Source organism: Lynx rufus, unplaced genomic scaffold (genome assembly GCF_022079265.1).
Source record: "Lynx rufus isolate CCGP_SWC_20201006 ecotype Redwood Valley unplaced genomic scaffold, mLynRuf1.p SCAF_11, whole genome shotgun sequence".
NCBI lineage: Eukaryota > Metazoa > Chordata > Mammalia > Carnivora > Felidae > Lynx > Lynx rufus.
Window position 1 is genome coordinate 28752180 of NW_025814825.1, and position 17877 is coordinate 28770056.

Consider the following 17877-nt stretch of genomic DNA (forward strand, 5'->3'; position numbering starts at 1 on the left):
TCCCTCCCGCGCATGCGCATACACACTTACAAGCACCACAACACTCCCTCCAAAGCGTAGGCTAAGCAGCGCCATCTAGTGGAGAATGGACCATTACACGAAGCCCCGCCCAACTGGGCCAACCTTGTTCTTCAGGAACACAAATCTCTCTGCCTGCTTAGTTTATGGACTATAAAGCACTTCATAGTTTGACTTCTAGGAGAAAACAAAGTAATTTCAATCGTATTTCAGTCTGTTTGCTGGTCCATCTATTGAATTTTCTTTTTTTTCCTTTCTTTTTCTTTTCTTTTCTCGAATACAGAAAGAGAAAAAATCTTTTTATTTTCAATTATTTTTTAAATATATCTTTTTTAATTATTTCAACTCTATTTTTTACTTTTTTGTAAATTTTTCAAATTCAATTTTACTTCCATCATTTTATTATATTTGAGTGTATTCATTTTTTTCAAATTTTCAAATGGTATCCTTTTTTTACCCCATTTTTTCTCTATTCTATCAAGACCCTTTCACCACCCAGACCAAAACACACCTAGGGTCTAGCATCATTTATTCGATTTTGTGTGTGTGTATGTGTTTGTTTTTAATTTTTTAATTTTAATTTTTTTAATTTAACTTTTCTACCTCATTAATTCCTTTTCTCCCTTCAAAATGACCAAACAAAGGAATTCACCCCAAAAGAAAGAGCAGGAAGAAACGACACCCAGGGACTTAACCAACACAGATACAAGCAAGATGTCTGAACCAGAATTTAGAATCACAATAATAAGAATACTAGCTGTAGTCGAAAATAGATTAGAATCCTTTCTGCAGAGATAAATGAAGTAAAAGCTAGTCAGGATGAAATAAAAAATGCTATAACTTAGCTGCAATCACGGATGGATGCAGCAGCAGCAAGGATGGATGAGGCAGAACAGAGAATCAGTGATATAGAGGATGAACTTATGGAGAATAATGAAGCAAAAAAAAAAAAAGAGGGAGATTAAGGCAAAAGAGCACAATTTAAGAATTAGAGAAATCAGTGACTCATTAAAAAGGAACAACATCAGAATCATAGGGGTCCCAGAAGAGGAAGAAAGAGAAATAGGGGTAGAAGGGTTATGTGACCAAATCATAGCGGAAAACTTTCCTAACCTGGGGAAAGACACAGACATCAAAATCCAGGAAGCATAGTGGACCCCTATTAGATTCAACAAAAACCGACCATCAACAAGGCATATTATAGTCAAATTCAGAAAATACTCAGGCAAGGAGAGAATCATGAAAGCAGCAAGGGGAAAAAAGTCCCTAACATACAAGGGAAGACAGATCAGGTTTGCAGCAGACCTATCCACAGAAACTTGGCAGGCCAGAAAGGAGTGGCAGGATATATTCAGTGTGCTGAATCAGAAAAATATGCAGCCAAGAATTCTTTGTCAAGCAAGGCTGTCATTCAAAATAGAAGGATGGATAAAAAGTTTCCCAGACAAACAAAAATTAAAGGAGTTTGTGACCACTAAACCAGCCCTGCAAGAAATTTTAAGGGGGACTTTCTGAGGGGAGAAAAGATGAGAATATATATTTATATAAATAAATACATACCAAAAGCAACAAAGATTAGAAAGGACCAGAGAACTCCACCAGAAACTCCAACTCTACAAGCAACATAATGGCAATAAATTCATATCTTTCAGTACCCACTCTAAATGTCAATGGACTCAATGCTCCAATAAAAAGACATAGGGTAACAGAATGGATAAGAAAATAAGATACATCTATTTGCTGTTTACAAGCTACCCACTTTAGACCTACAGACACCTTCAGATGGTAAGTAAGGGGATGGAGAACCATCTATCACACTAATTGTTGATAAAAGAAAGCCTGAGTAGCCATATTTATATCAGACAATCTAGACTTTAAAATAAAGACTGTAACAAGAGATGAAGAAGGGCATTATATCATAATTAAGGAGTCTATCCACCAAGAAGACCTAACAATTGTAAACATTTATGCTCCAAATGTGAGAGCACCCAAATATATAAATCAACTAATCACAAACATAAAGAAACTCATCGATAATAATACCATAATAGTAGGAGATTTCAACACCCCACTCACAGCAATGGACAGATCATCTGATCAAAAAATCAACAAGGAAACAATGGCTTTGAATGACACACTGGACCAGATGGACTTAACAGATATATTCAGAACATTTCATCCTAAAGCAGAAGAATATACATTCTTCTCCAGTGCACATGGAATGTCCTCCAGAATAGACCACATACTGGGACACAAATCAGCCCTAAGTAAGTACAAAAAGATTGAGATCATACTGTGCATATTTTCAGACCACAATGCTATGAAACTCGAAATCAACCAGAAGAAAAATTTTGGAAAGGTAACAAATACTTGAAGACAAAAGAACACTCTACTAAAGAATGAATGGTCTAACCAAGAAGCTAAAGAGGAAGTTAAAAAGTCCATAGAAGCCAATGAAAATGATAACACCACAGCCCAAAACCTCTGGGACGCAGCAAAGGCAGTTATAAAAGGAAAGTATATGGCAATCCAGGCCTTCTTAAAAAAGGAAGAAAGGTCTCAGATACACAACCTAAGCTTACACCTTAAAGAGCTTGAAAAAGAAGAGCAAATAAAACCCAAAACCAGCAGAAGACAGGAAATAATAAAGATTAGAGCAGAAATCAATGCTATTGAAACAAACAAGCAAATAACAACAACAAAAACAGTAGAACAGATCAGTGAAACCAGCAGCTGGTTCTTTGAAAGAATTAACAAAATTGATAAACCACTATCCACTTTGATCAAAAAGAAAGAGGAAAGGACCCAAATAAATAAAATCAAGAATGAAAGAGGAGAGATCACAGCCAACACAGCAGAAATAAAAACAATAATAAGAGAATATTATGAGCAATTATACGCCAATAAAATGGGCAATCTGGAAGAAAAGGACATATTCCTCGAAACATATAAACTACCAAAACTGAAACAGGAAGAAATAGAAAACTTGAACAGACCCATAATCAGTAAAGAACTTCAATTAGTAGTCGAAAATCTCCCAAAAAACAAGAGTCCAAGGCCAGATGGCTTTCCATGGGAATTCTACCAAACATTTAAGAAGAGTTAACACCTATTCTCTTGACACTGTTCCAAAAAATAGAAATGGAAGGAAAACTTCCAAAGTCTTTCTATGAAGTCAGCAATACCTTGATTCCAAAACCAAAGACCCCACTAAAAAGGAGAATTATAAACCAATTTCCCTGACGAACATGGATGCAAAAATCCTCAACAAGATATTAGCCAACTGAATCCAACAATACATTAAAATAATTATTCACCATGACCAGGCAGGATTTATACCTGGGATGCAGGGCTGGTTCAATATCCTCAGAACAATCAATGTGATTCATCACATCAATAAAAGAAAGGACAAGAGCCACATGATCCTCTCAATAGATGCAAAGAAAGCATTTGACAAAACACAGCATCCTTTCTTGATAAAAACTCTCAAGAAAGTAGGGATAGAAAGATCATACCTCGAGATCATAAAAGCCATATATGAAGGCCCAACGCTAATATCATCCTCAATGGGGAAAAACTGAGAGCTTTCCCCCTAAGGTCAGGAACAAGACAGGGATGTCCACTCTCACCAGTGTTATTCAACATAGTATTGGAAGTCTTAGCCTCAGCAATCAGACAACACAAAGAAATAAAAGGCATCCAAATTGGCCAGGAGGAGGTCAAACTTGCACTCTTCACAGATGACATGATACTCTACATGGAAACCTCAAAAGATTCCACCAAAAAACTGCTAGAACTGATTCATGAATTCAGCAAAGTGGCAGGATATAAAGTCAATGCACAGAAATTGGTTGCATTCCTATACACCAACAATGAAGCAACAGAAATAAAAATCAAGGAATCGATCCCATTTACAATTGCACCAAAACCCATAAAATACCTAGGAATAAACCTAACCAAAGAGGTGAAAAATCTATACACTGAAAACTATAGAAATCTTATGAAATAAATTGAAAAAGACACAAAAAAATGGAAAAATATTCCATGCTCCTGGGTAGGAAGAACAAATATTGTTAACATGTCAGTACTACCCAAAGCAATCTACATATTCAATGCAATCCCTATCAAGATAACACCAGCATTCTTCACAGAGCTAGAACAAACAGTCCTAAAATATGTATGGAACCAGAAAAGACCCCGAATAGCCAAAGCAATCTTGAACCTCATCAAAATAAAAAGCTTCTGCACAGCGAAGGAAACAATCAGTAAAACTAAAAGGCAACCGATGGAATGGGAGAAGATATTTGCAAATGACATATCAGATAAAGGGTTAGTATCCAAAATCTATAAAGAACTTATCAAACTCAACACCCAAAAAACAAATAGTCCAGTGAAGAAATGGGCAAAAGACATGAATAGACACTTCTCCAAAGAAGACATCCAGATGGCCAACCGACACTTGAAAAAAGCCTCAACATCACTCATCATCAGGGAAATACAAAGTAAAACCACAAAGAGATACCACCTCACACCTGTCAGAATGGCCAACATTAACAACTCAGGCAACAGCAGATGTTGGTGAGGATGTGGAGAAAGAGGGTCTCTGTTGCACTGCTGGTGGAAATGCAAACTGGTGCAGCCACTCTGGAAAACACTATGGAGGTTCCTCAAAAAATTAAAAATAGAACTACCCTGTGACCCAGCAATTGCACTATTAGGCATTTATCCAAGGGATACAGGTATGCTGTTTCAAAGGGACACATGCACCCCAATGTTTATAGCAGCACTATCAACAATAGCTAAAGTATGGAAAGAGCCCAAATGTCCATTGATGGATGAATGGATAAAGATGTGGTATATATCTATACAATGGAGTATTACTCGGCCATCAAAAAGAATGAAATCTTGCCATTTGCAACTACGTGGATGGAACTAGAGGGTATTATGCTAAGCGAAATTAGTCAGAGAAAGACAAATATGACAGGACTTCGCTCATATGAGGACTTTAAGACACAGAACAGATGAACACAAGGGAAGGGAAGCAAAAGTAATATAAAAACAGGGAGGGGACAAAACATAAGAGACTCTTAAATATGGAGAACAGAGGGTTACTGGAGGGATTGTGGGAGGAGGGATGGGATAAATAGGTAAGGGTCATTAAGGAATCTACGCCTGAAATCACTGTTGTACTATATACTAACTAACTTGGATGTAAATTAAAAAAATAAAATAATATAAAACAAAATAAAAACAGGATATGTACTATTTCCACTTCTGTTCATCATTTAACTAGAGGTTCTAGACTGTGCAACAAGATAAGAAGAAAAAGAAACAAAAGCTTAATAAAAGAAAAAAAACCGACCATTTTCTGCAAAGTGATTGCCAATAAGAAAATCCAAAAGAATCTATATATAAATAAACAGAAATCAACTAAAAAGATCAAAGCTGCTTACATAAAATCAACATATAAAAGTCAATTTTGTTTTACATACCAGCAACAAACAATAAAATCACAATACAGAATACATGATTTACAATAGAACCTAGCAATAAATCTAACAAAAGACATGAAGACCTATACACAGATAATTATAAACTGCACTAAAATACATTGAAGAAGATCTAAATAAAGGAGAGGTATTTCAAGATCATGAATATGAAAGCCTCAGAAAGATGTTAGTTTTCCCCAAATTGATCTCTAGATTCAATTCAACTCCAACAAAACTTCAACAGGGGCATCTTCTGCCTGTAATAATGGTAGACTAGCTAATTCAGACAAAGCTTCCTACAGAAGACATTTTTAAAAATCTGGCATATATGTTTTTAAAAATCTTCTTGAAATCATAAAAGACCTAACCTAGATCAAGATCAGGGAGAGGATGAGAGTAAGTAAGCATAGCACTGGAGATGTTTTTACTCTGGAGCTGTCTAGTGATCTTGAATAGGCAACCTAGAAGGTAAGATGCAATTTTTGTCTTTGCAGCATTAGGCATATAAAAACTGGAGCCCAGCACCACCACGGGTGAATCCTGGCAAGCGACCACCCTCATTAGGGCAGAAATGAGGATAAAATATAAGTGAACAAATCTCCACCTGGCCTGCTCCCAGTTTCAAGCCATCTGGATGACTCAGATAACCATAAGCCCTGAAGTCATATTAAGATGATCCTGGGTTACTGGTGTTACTGGGAATTGGCAAGCAGTGAAGAAAAAAAAAAGTCTTCTATAGAGGAAGATAACATCACCCTTGGCCTCAAATTCTTCCTACAAATAATTTTTCAAATACAATGTCCAGTACACATTGAAAGTAAACCAAGAGCTCTAGACAAAATAAGCAGACACTAGTAGAAATAAAAACAGAAACAGAAACATGGGGTCTCCAGATAGTGGAATTCTCAAATGCAGACTATAAAATAAGTATCTTTACTATGATCAAGAAGATAACCTCAAACCTAAAACACTTGGCAAGAAACTGAAAAGTATAGAAAGTGTCACAGCAGATTTGAAAAAGGACCAAAGTAAAATTCCAGAATTAAAACACAAATAACTCAAGAAAAAAAAAACCCAACCATATTGATGGCTCTAATAGCAGTTAAGACACAGCTAGAGAGAAAATTAGTAAACTGGATTACAGGTAAAAATGAATGAATGAATGAATGAATGAATGAATGAACACATACACATATACAGTCCAAAAGAAGATTGAAAAGAGAAAAACACAGCAGAGAAGAGACATGAAGAATACAGTTGGAAGGTCTAACATAAATTTAACTGAAGTCCCTAAAAAGTGAGAAAATGGGACCAGAAGCAATATGTGAAGAGATAATGACTCACATTTTTCAGAAAACAGATGAAGGACTTAAATTCAGTTTCAAGAACTGATAAAAAACAAAAAACAACAAAACAAAACAAAACAAAACAAAACAAAAATCACTTCTCTATATATAGGCACCTTACAAGGAGTTCCAATCCATCCTACACCACTGACTTGCCTTGGAAGGCTACCTGGACCCTCTGAGCCTTAGTTTTGTAAATACAAAATACAAAATACAACCTACTTCAGAAGGATGGTAAAAAGGTTAAATGAGATAATATATGGAAAGTGCTTAGCATGTCACTTGACAATACTTTCTGTAACTAGCTATAAATGTTGGCTCTTGTTATTTATCACTAACACTTGCCATACCAAGTAGAAATCCCGCATTTACCTGGCTATCGCCTCAAACTACCACCGCACCTTTCTTGCACCCCAGTGATGGTGGGGCAGACACCCAGAAAGGAAGAACCCTCATCCCCACCCCTGACACAGACTCTCAGGAAGGGACTTGTGGGGAGGATCCTCAAGTTCCACCCCTACCCGCCTGGCCCCGCCCACTGCCCCGTGGCCACACCCTCTCCCAAGGGCCTGCAGAGCAGTTGCCTAGCAGTCTGTATTGCGCCTTCGCGCAGGCTGGGTGCTCGGCAGCCATGCCTAAGAACGCGTTAGTCATCTTGCGCTATGGGCCATACAGTGCAGTCGGCCTGTCTGTGGAGTACCGCACCTTCCGCCTAGAGGGCCTGCAAGGTAGGCAGCCGAGCTCCAGAGGGCCACCCAACTGCGTGTGCCCAGGTGTACCCCAACCTCTGAGCACCTGTGCAGGCGGTACCCTCTCCCTATACCTCCTTCCTTCCGCTGACCCAGACCAAGCACCATAACCTCTGGAGAGTCTTCCCTGAGCTTCTGCTTCCTCAGGATGACTTAGCATCTTCCTCTGGCTTCTACTGCTTCAAAATAGGAGTGGAAACAAACATGTACTGGGAGCCCACTGGGTACCAGGCAGTTTATACAAATCATTTGAATGGGAAGGATCACATAATCCTGCTTAAACAGAAGATCAAGAATATTAAGTGACTTTTCCAAAGTCATGTGGCTGGAAAATGGTGGAGAGTCTACATTTTCAGCATTCAATCATGCAACAAACCTTTACTGAGCATCTAATATGTGTTGGACACTATTCCAGGTACTGGGGACATACTTGCAAACAAAGGTACATGTCCTTAAAATGACCTTCTCATTGTTGACTACTAGTTAACAGTTGTGCTGAGCCTCCAACAGAGGAATGTGATCAGAGTGGGGCCTGCCACTGGCTATAATTGGAGGGGAGAGGGGAAGATCTGGAAAGGTTTGTTCACTGGAATTATACTTGAGTTGAGCTTTAAAAAGTAGGGAGAGAAAACCAGGTAAAGAGAAGAAAGAGCATGCCAGACAGAGAAACTACAAAGGCTGGAAGCATGAACAAATGAGGTATTTGTTGAACTGCAAGAAGGATGAGGTTGGAGAGGTAGACAGGGGCAGATCCTGCACGGCCCTATGCAAGTTTCAGGTGGGGGTGGTGGGGGGGGGCGGTCAAACTGTGGCTGTCTGAGGAGAACAGAGCAGAGGGGGCCAAGAATGGAAGTGAAGAGACAAGTCAAGAGACTTCGGGTGGTACAAGGGAGAGATGAGAGTAGCTTGGACCAGGACAGCCGTAGAGGGGCAGTGGATTAAAGAAAGAGGAAGGAAAAAAAAAAGTAAGAGGAAAGAGGTGGGGGGGGGGCTGAGGGTCAGGAGGATATCCTCTGGATCCAGTCAGTGTCTGGCTTGATCAAAGTGCTGATGGATGGAAGTGCTCTACACTGAAGATGACAACACAGATGGACTGTAATTTGTAGGAACATGCTCCATTTCGACCATATTAAACTTCATGTGTTTTCAGCTGTGTAGATGGAGGTACTGAGTTAGCTCTGCAGTTCTAGAGCTCAGAGAAAAAGTCTGAACTAGAGATAGAATGGTCTGAGTCATGGACTTGGGGATCACATATAGAACGAGAAGAGAGCCCAGGCCTGGGTCTTCAGTCTTCAGTGCTTTTAAATGCTCTAATTTCCCATCAGAAACTTCTTACCAGCTTTCCCTCCCTGGCTTCATGAGGTTTACTGTATGTCTCAACAGTCTTTTGCCCAGACAGCTATGCATTTTTCATTTCCCCGCACGCTGCCCACAGCTTTTCCACCTTGTGTGAGTTCCACATTAGGTGAAACATAGACGAGGGCCTTGTGCTAGTCCCTAGGGAGCCCCCAGACAGGGAAGAACAGACAAACAGGAATTTGCAAAACATGGTTTGCTTTGCTCCCTCTAGACATGGGGACGAGGACCCACACTGGGGACAAGGGCTATTATCTTCAAGGCTGCCAGCAAGTGAGGGAGGAGGTGAGGCAAGGACAAGTAAAGATGCCACAAAGCTTTCTTAGCATCTTAAAGTTGGCTTTGTCTTGACCCAGTGTTTACTCTTTTGCCAACTTTGTTTTCCAGAGTTCTGACAAAGTTTGTTCTGACAGTTTCTGCTGTTTTTTTGACAACAGAACGTTAATGTCTCTATGGAGGAATGGGAGTTTGGAGTGCCTACTCCGCCATTGTGCTGATGCCTGCAGACCCTTTTTAATTATGTTTCTTGCTGCTGCCATAGCGAGCATGACTTATATAGAGTCCAACTAGATCATTTCGCTACCAAGAATTATATTAAAGGAGAACGCATAAATAAACATTTTGTTATAACCTACAAATTACAGGTATTGAAGTGGGGTATACTTCCCATCTAGTTTGTACACAAATCCCATGGATCACCTGGTCACCTGTCTCCTACTTGCGCTCTTGGCACAGTTGGCAGAGAAAATGGCATGAGCAGAGAGGTCAAGTGCAAGGACTCTGAAGTCCAACCAATCTAATTTTGAATGGGTCTCCACCATTTAGTAGCTCTGTGGCCAAAGCCAAGATCAAGTTATTTCACTTTTGCAAGCCTCAGTTTACTTATTGGTAAAATGGGAGCAGATCCCTACCTCGCTGATGCGAGATTCCAGTGGGAAAATGCAGAGTCATGAATACCATACCTGCACATAGTAAATGTTCAACAAGCATTCGTTCTTATTATTTCAGGGCACAGGGTTACTAGGAAGGGAAGGAGGGAGCCACATGGGGCAAGCTGGGGAGCAGCAAGCCGCTGGGTCTGGCTGGAGGATGGTATGTAACAAGAGAGTCACGACTGTTTTACCCTTGGCAACAGGGAGCCAGCAAAGTTTCTTGAGCTAAAGAATCATGAGATTAAGGATGTGCCTTAAGAGGCCAATTCTCAAGGAAGAGATTTAGGGAGGAGAAGTGAGAAAAGATTAATTATTAAGAGATATTAAGAGGTTAGAAATTACGTTCTGAAGTTCAGGGGAAAGACAAAGGCAGATTTGAGTCAGAAGCAGTTATGAGTTTAAATAACATCTATGTGCTGATGACTCCCAAATTTCTCTCTCCCGTCAGGATTTCTCATTGCCACTGGGGTGTTTAGTAGGCATCTCAGACTAATATGTCCAAAGTTTCTAAACCTAATACCCACCCCAAACCAGCCCCTCTGCATTCTCTCCCTCTCGGTTCCCACAGCTCTGTTCTTTTAGTTACTCAGGCCAAAAACTTTGCAGGCAACTTTCTGTCCTCTCTTTGCTTCACATTCATCACAAACACCATCATCTCCTGCCTGGATAAGTGCCCCTATCTCTCTGCTGAGTTCCCTGTGACCACCCTTGTCCCCTGCAGTCTGTCCTCAGCGCCAAAGCCGGGTGATGCCTTTAAACTTGAGTCATAGCATGGCCTGTGCCTCCAAGAACATCCTGGTGGCTCCCAGCTCACTCAAGGGAGAAGTCAAAGGCTTGCAGTGGCCTATAGGTGTCCTCCCTGACCTCGTTTCCTCTGTCACTATACACTCTGTACCCTCAGTCACTCAGCTGCAGCCACGCCGACCTCCTCATTGGCCCTTGAACCCCCCTGGTGCACTTTGACCTCCAGGTGTGGCAGCTGCTCCACCTGGAATGCTCTTCCTCCAGATTCCTGCATTGTCCTCACTCTTCACTCCCTCGCAGCCTCTGGGTGTTTCTTAAAAGTCACCTTCATCAACAGCCGTTCCTTGAGCATCCCTATCAAAAACGTCAACACCTCCCTCTGCCTGCCTCCTCCCTATCTCCCTTCCTTCCTTCTTTACTTCTTCCTAGTGCTCATAAGTTTGAGCTGTCACATGAAATGCAGTGCAGCTGGTCCATGTATATATCGACAGAACTGGATCACCACGACATGACGTTAAGGGAGTGAGGTGTGTTCCTGAATTCCATGTACACTGTGATCCAACTTCCACTGAAAAGGACAAAGTGGAGGGGAGGAGGAAGAATTATGGGTGATTTAAAATGTTCTGTCCTATAATTGTAAGGTTTTTTAAAAATCGTGGGTCTGCATCACATTTATAATCTGATAAAAATTCATGGGGTGCCTCAGTGGCTCAGTCAGTTAAGTCTCCAACTTTGGCTCAGGTCATGATCTCATGGTTCATGAATGAGTTCGAGCCCTGAATCAGGCTCTGTGCTGACAGTGTGGAGCCTGGAGCCTGCTTCGGATTCTGTGTCTCCCTGTCTCTCTGCCTTTCCCCCGCTTGTGCTCTGTGTGTGTCTCTCTCTCAAAAGTAAACATTAAAAAAAATTAATCTGATAAAATTTTAGAGTTTAAAATAGTTTGGGGTAGTTTCTTTATTTTTTTCCAGCAGAAGTATTTTAAAGAAGTAAGAGGGGCGCCTGGGTGGCTCAGTCGGTTAAGCATCTGATTTTAGCTCAGGTCATGATCTCACAGTCCATGAGTTTGAGCCCCTCTGTGCTGACAGCTCAGAGCCTGGAGCCTGCTTTGGATTCTGTGTCTCCCTCTCTCTCTGCCCCTCCCCTGCTCATGCTCTGTCTCTCTCTGTCTCAAAAATAAATAAAAACATTTTTAAAAAAAGAAGTAAGAAAGGAGATGAGTCAGACTATCAGTTTACTAAGAGGGGCGGGAGAACTGTGTGAGCCACTGAATGTGCTGATGGTTCTCCACCTCTGAGAGCACAGGATCAAGAGAAGGTGGGCTGAAGCCTTCATTGGCAGGAGGTTAAGATGCAGGGAGAGATGAGGAAGCCAAGGGCACGAGCAGTTCTTCCCGCAGTAGGGGAGGGGAAGGAGTATCTTGAGAAGATCAAGGGGAGAATTTTTATGGTTGGAGAAGCACATTGCAAGCTATCAGCAGGTGGCTGATGTTTAAAGTTAGTTTGTGTATCCCTGAATGATGATTCATATTGTACCAGCAGCCAACATTCACTGAGGACTGGTGACAAATGCCAGGGCGTTAACAAAAGCAAAGCAGGGAGTATCTGGTCCCCCCCACCCCCACGACCCCGTTCTGCTCCACACTCCCACCACCACTTTAGAGTCAATACTAACATCAAACCAAGCAGAGTGGTGCATTCACAGGTCCCCATCTGTAAAATCTGCATCTGAATTCTGTATGTTTCTTTAAAAATCATAGCCCTTTATCATTTCCTGAAGTCCTGCTGGCTTTGGAAATATGCCTGATATTTCCTGAACTTACTGTGCCTTAAGGAATCTGAAAATTTTTGTTCTTTTTTTATTACCCACAAGTTATAATGGTTCAGCAAAAATGTCTCTATTATGGACTCAATATTAATGAAACTAAACTATGTAATGCTTAACCAAAGTCCTAAGTAATCTCCTGACCATGGTTGCTCCTTGTCTACTGTCCTTAAGTCTGCCAAATGAGCTGCGAAAAGGAACTAAAAGGAATTGAAACAAACCCATAAAAATTGGATCTATGCTTATTTAGTGACAACACCCTGTGTGCCATTCTCCTGTCCCTAGCTATGCATTAGCTGCTCACATCAATGATCATAGGCATTTCATCTGTGCCCAGCAGAGAAGGGGGAGATGTCTGTCTGTCTGTTTGCCTTGACTTCCTAACTAGCAGTGTTTAAATCCCTCCCAGATGGTGCCCAATTCCGCCAGCACTGAGAAAAGGGAGGCTTTTCTGTTTCCCTTCAGCTTACCCAGATCCCCCTTGAAGGATGAGGTGCCACTTCAAAGAGGCAGGCATTCTGCGGGTGGCCTTACAGCTTCTGGTTGATTTATGCCGGAGTTTAGCTACCGCCTTTGGAAAGACTTTGTTGCATGGAGTGTATTTATCTGACCTTTCTTTGAATAGACAACGCCACAGCAGCTCGTAGGAAAGAATGGGTCCTCCATGTAGAGAGGCGGCATTTGGATGAGCTGCAGGAATTCTGGTGCTTCTCCAGGTTTGATCCCTTAAGCCCGCACTGACCACCCTACAGCTGGGCTCAACACACCCCAGACTGATGACAAGGGGGCAGGCATCCTGTGGGGGAATATATGATGTGGGGTCTAGGGTGGCTCATCGCTTTAATAAGAATCAGACTTAGGTCACTCAGGATCCAAGAGAGTCATTGGAGATTCCCAGCACCATTGAATTGAGTTTGTTTATTTAACAAGCTATATTAACACCAAGCATCTGGTGGGGTTGGGGTGGGGGGATTAGAGTCAGTGAGGGAGATGTGCTCCCTTAAAGGCCCCGAGAGCCCATGCTTTGCGAACCATGTAGAAAGTGAAGTGAGAAGTGGTATGCTGTCTTAAGAGGGTCTCTCCCTGTAGGGCTTGATTTGCTCAAGTAGGAGGCAGACTCTCATTATTTGGCACTCCCACTTCCACAGGGTGGATTATTTGGTACATCAAATCCTGTTTCTTAGATTCGCTTTGCTATGAAAGAGTGCTTACTTTCTCATAAAAGTAACCCCAGACCCAGATGCTATGTGAGACTCAGACAGGGCTCTGCCCTCTGAGAAAGGAAAGGTCTGTGGACTGACGAAGGGTGTGCGCCTTCCCAGGTCTCCTCGTGCAGAGCCCTTCCTCACTTACACTGCATTACAGTGAGCAACTCCAGACACAGTCTGTGCCTCCTTCTCTCCAGAACCCCCAGGCCTTAGAGAGTCACTGTTGTGTGTTAGTAGTATAGAGGTAACACCTTGCCTCCAGAGATGGGGTTGGAACAGAGAAGCTGTTTTGTTCCTGATTTCTTCCTACCAAATTGAAGTACATTTCCCAGGAACATCTTCTGACAAGGCAAAGCCAAGGTTCTGGAGGCCAAATTGCCCCCTACCCACTCACTTGCAACTTTTCCCTCTCAGGCTACACATCCCCTCTCCTGATGGGGTGCTGCTGGGAGAGTGTCTGCTTCCCAGAAATCTCTGCCTATGGACTGCCTTTCTGCTTCCTAGACTGTCCCCTGGCCATCCCAAACTGCATGGACCACTTCATTTCAACAAGGCATTAGTCCAAGCTCAGTGCCTTCCTCCAAAGATGTTCAATACAAGACACTTAAATAGGATACAATAACATAAATATGCCAGAGGAAAAGATGCGGGTGTTCGTAGAGAGAGGCGTTAGCCGATGCAGGGTCAATTAGGGCTCCCGCTGGGTGCCCAAGGAGCGCTATCTCGTTGATGGAGATCCTCACTGAGTTACTCTCTGAAGTTCCTTTCCAGAAGTGAAATTAAAATCACGCAATTAAAATGTTCACAGTTGGGGCTGGATGTTCTTGAGCTGATTGAAAGATGAAGAAGTGGACACGCCAACATTTTGAAGCAGCAATTGTCTCTGTAATTAAGTGCAATTAACTGACATAATTGTCTGCTTTTCTGCACATAAGACTGATTGCAATGCTAAGACTCAAAAAAAAAAAAAAAACAAACCACGCCCTTCATCGGATTCCTCATCCCAACTTAACCAAAATTCTCACTGATGCATGAAGACTGCCAAAGATGGTGATTGAGCACACCGACTCTACCACCAATGTTACAAGGTGAACATTTCAGGAAAACGGAGGACAGACATGTTAGAGAAAACAGAATCCCATGCTGTTCATGCACATCATTTCTCCTAAACTCCTACACTTTTGCGTTTCCACGTTAGAGAATAGATCTAACAACTTTTCCATGGCTCATCTCTAGGGAAGTGAAAACCAAAAAGCAACTTCCAAAGGTGTGAATAAAATTTCAGTTCATTAGCTTTAAAACAAAACAAAAAATAAAAAGCATTTTATTTCTCCTTAGTATAGAAAATCTGGAAAATGCTGGCAGAATAAAGACAAAGAAGTTTTACACACTCTTACCAGAGAGATAACCACTGAATATTTCTTTTCTTTTCCTATTACATATACATACTCTAATTAGTAGTGAAGATGTGTTTTCATATATGCTATACATGTACCCTGATTGTTTGCACATATTACAAATATTTTTCTTGCTATTAAAAAAATGAATAAACATTTTCTGAAATGATCAGAAAAAAACTCATCATATGGACCTATCATCTTCTTATGATTTGAACAATAGGTTATACAAAGTATTTTCTATTATAAAACTGCAGAAAGGAACCTCTCGTTACAAAAGTCTGCCTGTATTTCTGTTTTGTTTTGTTTTGTTGTTTTTTTTTCCTGAGGAAGCTTTCTTATAAGCGCGTATCCCCTGGCCAGAGTTTATTCTGTAATTCTAAAAATGTTTGAGGCTTTTGAGGCTTGTATTGCCAAATTAACTCCAGAAAGGTGGCCAATTTCTATTTCCATCAGCAAGATAAGAAGTTACCTAATTCCCCCCATCCCCTCCAGCACTGAGTATCATCTCTATAAAAAAAAGTTCAAAAACTCTTCCTAGAGACATCTCCTATTTCCACATATCCTATGGGTCTGGGGCAAATTGCAACCAAAACCTGAATTGCTCAGGTCTCTGGCTGTGCTTTCCAGAAAAGGTGAGGGCACACCGGGCCAGCACCAGGTAGGTACCCAACAGGGCAACTGGAGTTATAGCCACGGGCAACTGGAAACCAAGCCAGCTGCTGGCATCCATGAGAACATCCGCATGGCAGGTTAATCTAGAGCCTGTCCTCATGCCACCCACACTCCTCTCCATCTTTTCCAGCTGTGTTGGCCAGAGATGGACACAACGTCATCCTAGAAAAGATAGAAGACTGGAATGTGGTAGAACTCATGGTGAATGAAGAAGTCGTCTTTTACTGCAACATCAAAGAACTGGAATTTGGTAAGTCCTTCAGCACTGCTCTGCTCCCAAGCAGCATTTTGCCTTCTCTGAAGTGGGCTCGATTTCTAGTTGAAGTGGCCAGTGGGTTAGGACCAGATTCAAATTGGACTTTTTTTCTGAGTCTTAAATTCTTACTCAAAGCCCTGTGTACAAGAGTAAGCACATCCTAAACCACACAAAGTGCTTGATGCTCTGGGTTCCTTCCCAGAACACTGGACACAAAAGAGGGACAGAAAGAAAAATGAAGTTTTAGCCCCAGATTTCAAATGATATAACAGGCACTTAGGGGTAATAGGTTTGGGGGTTTTCTTTTATTCTTTCTTTTTATTTTCACATCTTAACAATGTGTGTTTTATTATCATTTGCCTTCAAAACAGGTTTGTTCCATTTGATTATTCTACCTAGGCTTGCTAAGACAATTAGAGTCGACACGCCCTCAGTGCATGGCATTATCAGTGACATTCTAGGGATTTCATTGCCCTGGAGAGCTTCCTGCCTGGCAGGCTGGCATCGCACATACCACACTCTGCTCAGAAGTAAAAGTTTTTGCTGTTATTATACTCTGTCGAAGGCTAGTTAACAATTTAAGTGACTGTGTACTTTGAGACTTGTCTTCTAGTGGAAATCGTACGTGTCTTACATGACATGAAATTGTACAGAAAGCTGGTCAAAGGAAAATTGTATCTATTTCCCTAGGAGGTGATGGTAAACTAGACCCACTGTGCGAAGAGGCCAGGATAGCCATCCTAAATGCCTACTGATCTCCTCACCCAGACAGGCACCTCAAGTCAACAACACAGCAGCTGCCTCTGGCAAACAAAAGCAGTCATTCCAGGATGCTGGGCTCTGACAGTCTAAAGTAATGCAGGCCTGTCCTTCAGCCTGCCCACCATAAGGTCTCTCACCTGGCTGCGAGAGAACAAGGCCCCCCCAAAATAATAAAAGCACATCATCATTTGCAGCATCTTTCAATCTCAACCCACAGGGAGAGTCCTCCAATATCAGGTATGCGCTGAGCTGAAGGAAATAATAAAATGCAATCTAATAACAGAAAGCCATCCTGTACTAATAACACAGAGTTTGCCAGGAGCATCTGAGATTCCATTCTCTAGTAAGGAAAGAGCTAGGAGCAGGTAAAATTAAAGATTGCGGGGAAAGGGGAGCAGGAGGGAGAAGAGTGGCCCTTGAAAATCTGAACCCACAGTTAATGTCGGTATTTGGAAACCTGGCTATTTCTACAGGTTGATTTCTTGCTCCCAATGCAATAATATTTTAAGTGTTCAAATACAATTCCCTAAAGTCAAATCGCCAGTTATTCTTCATAACAAGAAAAGTATCTGCCCTCTTTTGCATGAGCCAGCCCAACAAGCTGTTCTGCAGAGGGCCAGAAAGAGCCCAGGGCAGACGGGTAAAGTGGCTGCTTGTCCCTCTGGAGGAACACACAGCCCTGCAGGGTTAAAGAAGGTTAGTCATGGGCAGTGTAAAATCAACTGTGTCAAAGTGATGCTGTTTGTACTTTCAGGTCCTGTGCACCAACTGTAGCATCCCTTCTTAGCTATAGAGACATGCAGATACCGATCTAATGACGTTAAATGTGAAGTCATGGTAAAAATGCATCACACCTTGTAGGGGAAAGATGAGTTCCTTCACAGAAGACTCTGGGCACCCTGGTGAAAGAGAAGGGCTTTCAGGGCCTCCACAAGGCCACCGGCTGACTCCCAGCGCAGCCCCCTTGGGGAGGCAACCACCCTGCTCCCCGCGGCTTCACTGCACCTGGGGAGGCCACCCTTCCCATAACTCCAGGTGGCCTCATACCTCCTGCACCTCAGAACTTCAAAGGCATCTGGGACGCGATGAAACCACCTGCACAAGTTCTTTCTCGCATGTGAGGA

The 17877-nt window shown here is 41.8% G+C and overlaps 1 protein-coding gene across 1 annotated transcript; it reads left to right on the forward strand.

Moving 5' to 3' along the window:
• Positions 1 to 7484: 7484 nt before the first annotated feature.
• CUNH10orf53 (chromosome unknown C10orf53 homolog) lies at positions 7485 to 16746 on the forward strand. Its single transcript, XM_047072788.1, has 3 exons — positions 7485 to 7581; positions 15866 to 15985; positions 16682 to 16746. The coding sequence occupies exons 1-3, from the start codon at positions 7485 to 7487 to the stop codon at positions 16744 to 16746; spliced, it is 282 nt and encodes a 93-aa protein (XP_046928744.1).
• The last annotated feature ends 1131 nt before the right edge of the window (positions 16747 to 17877 follow it).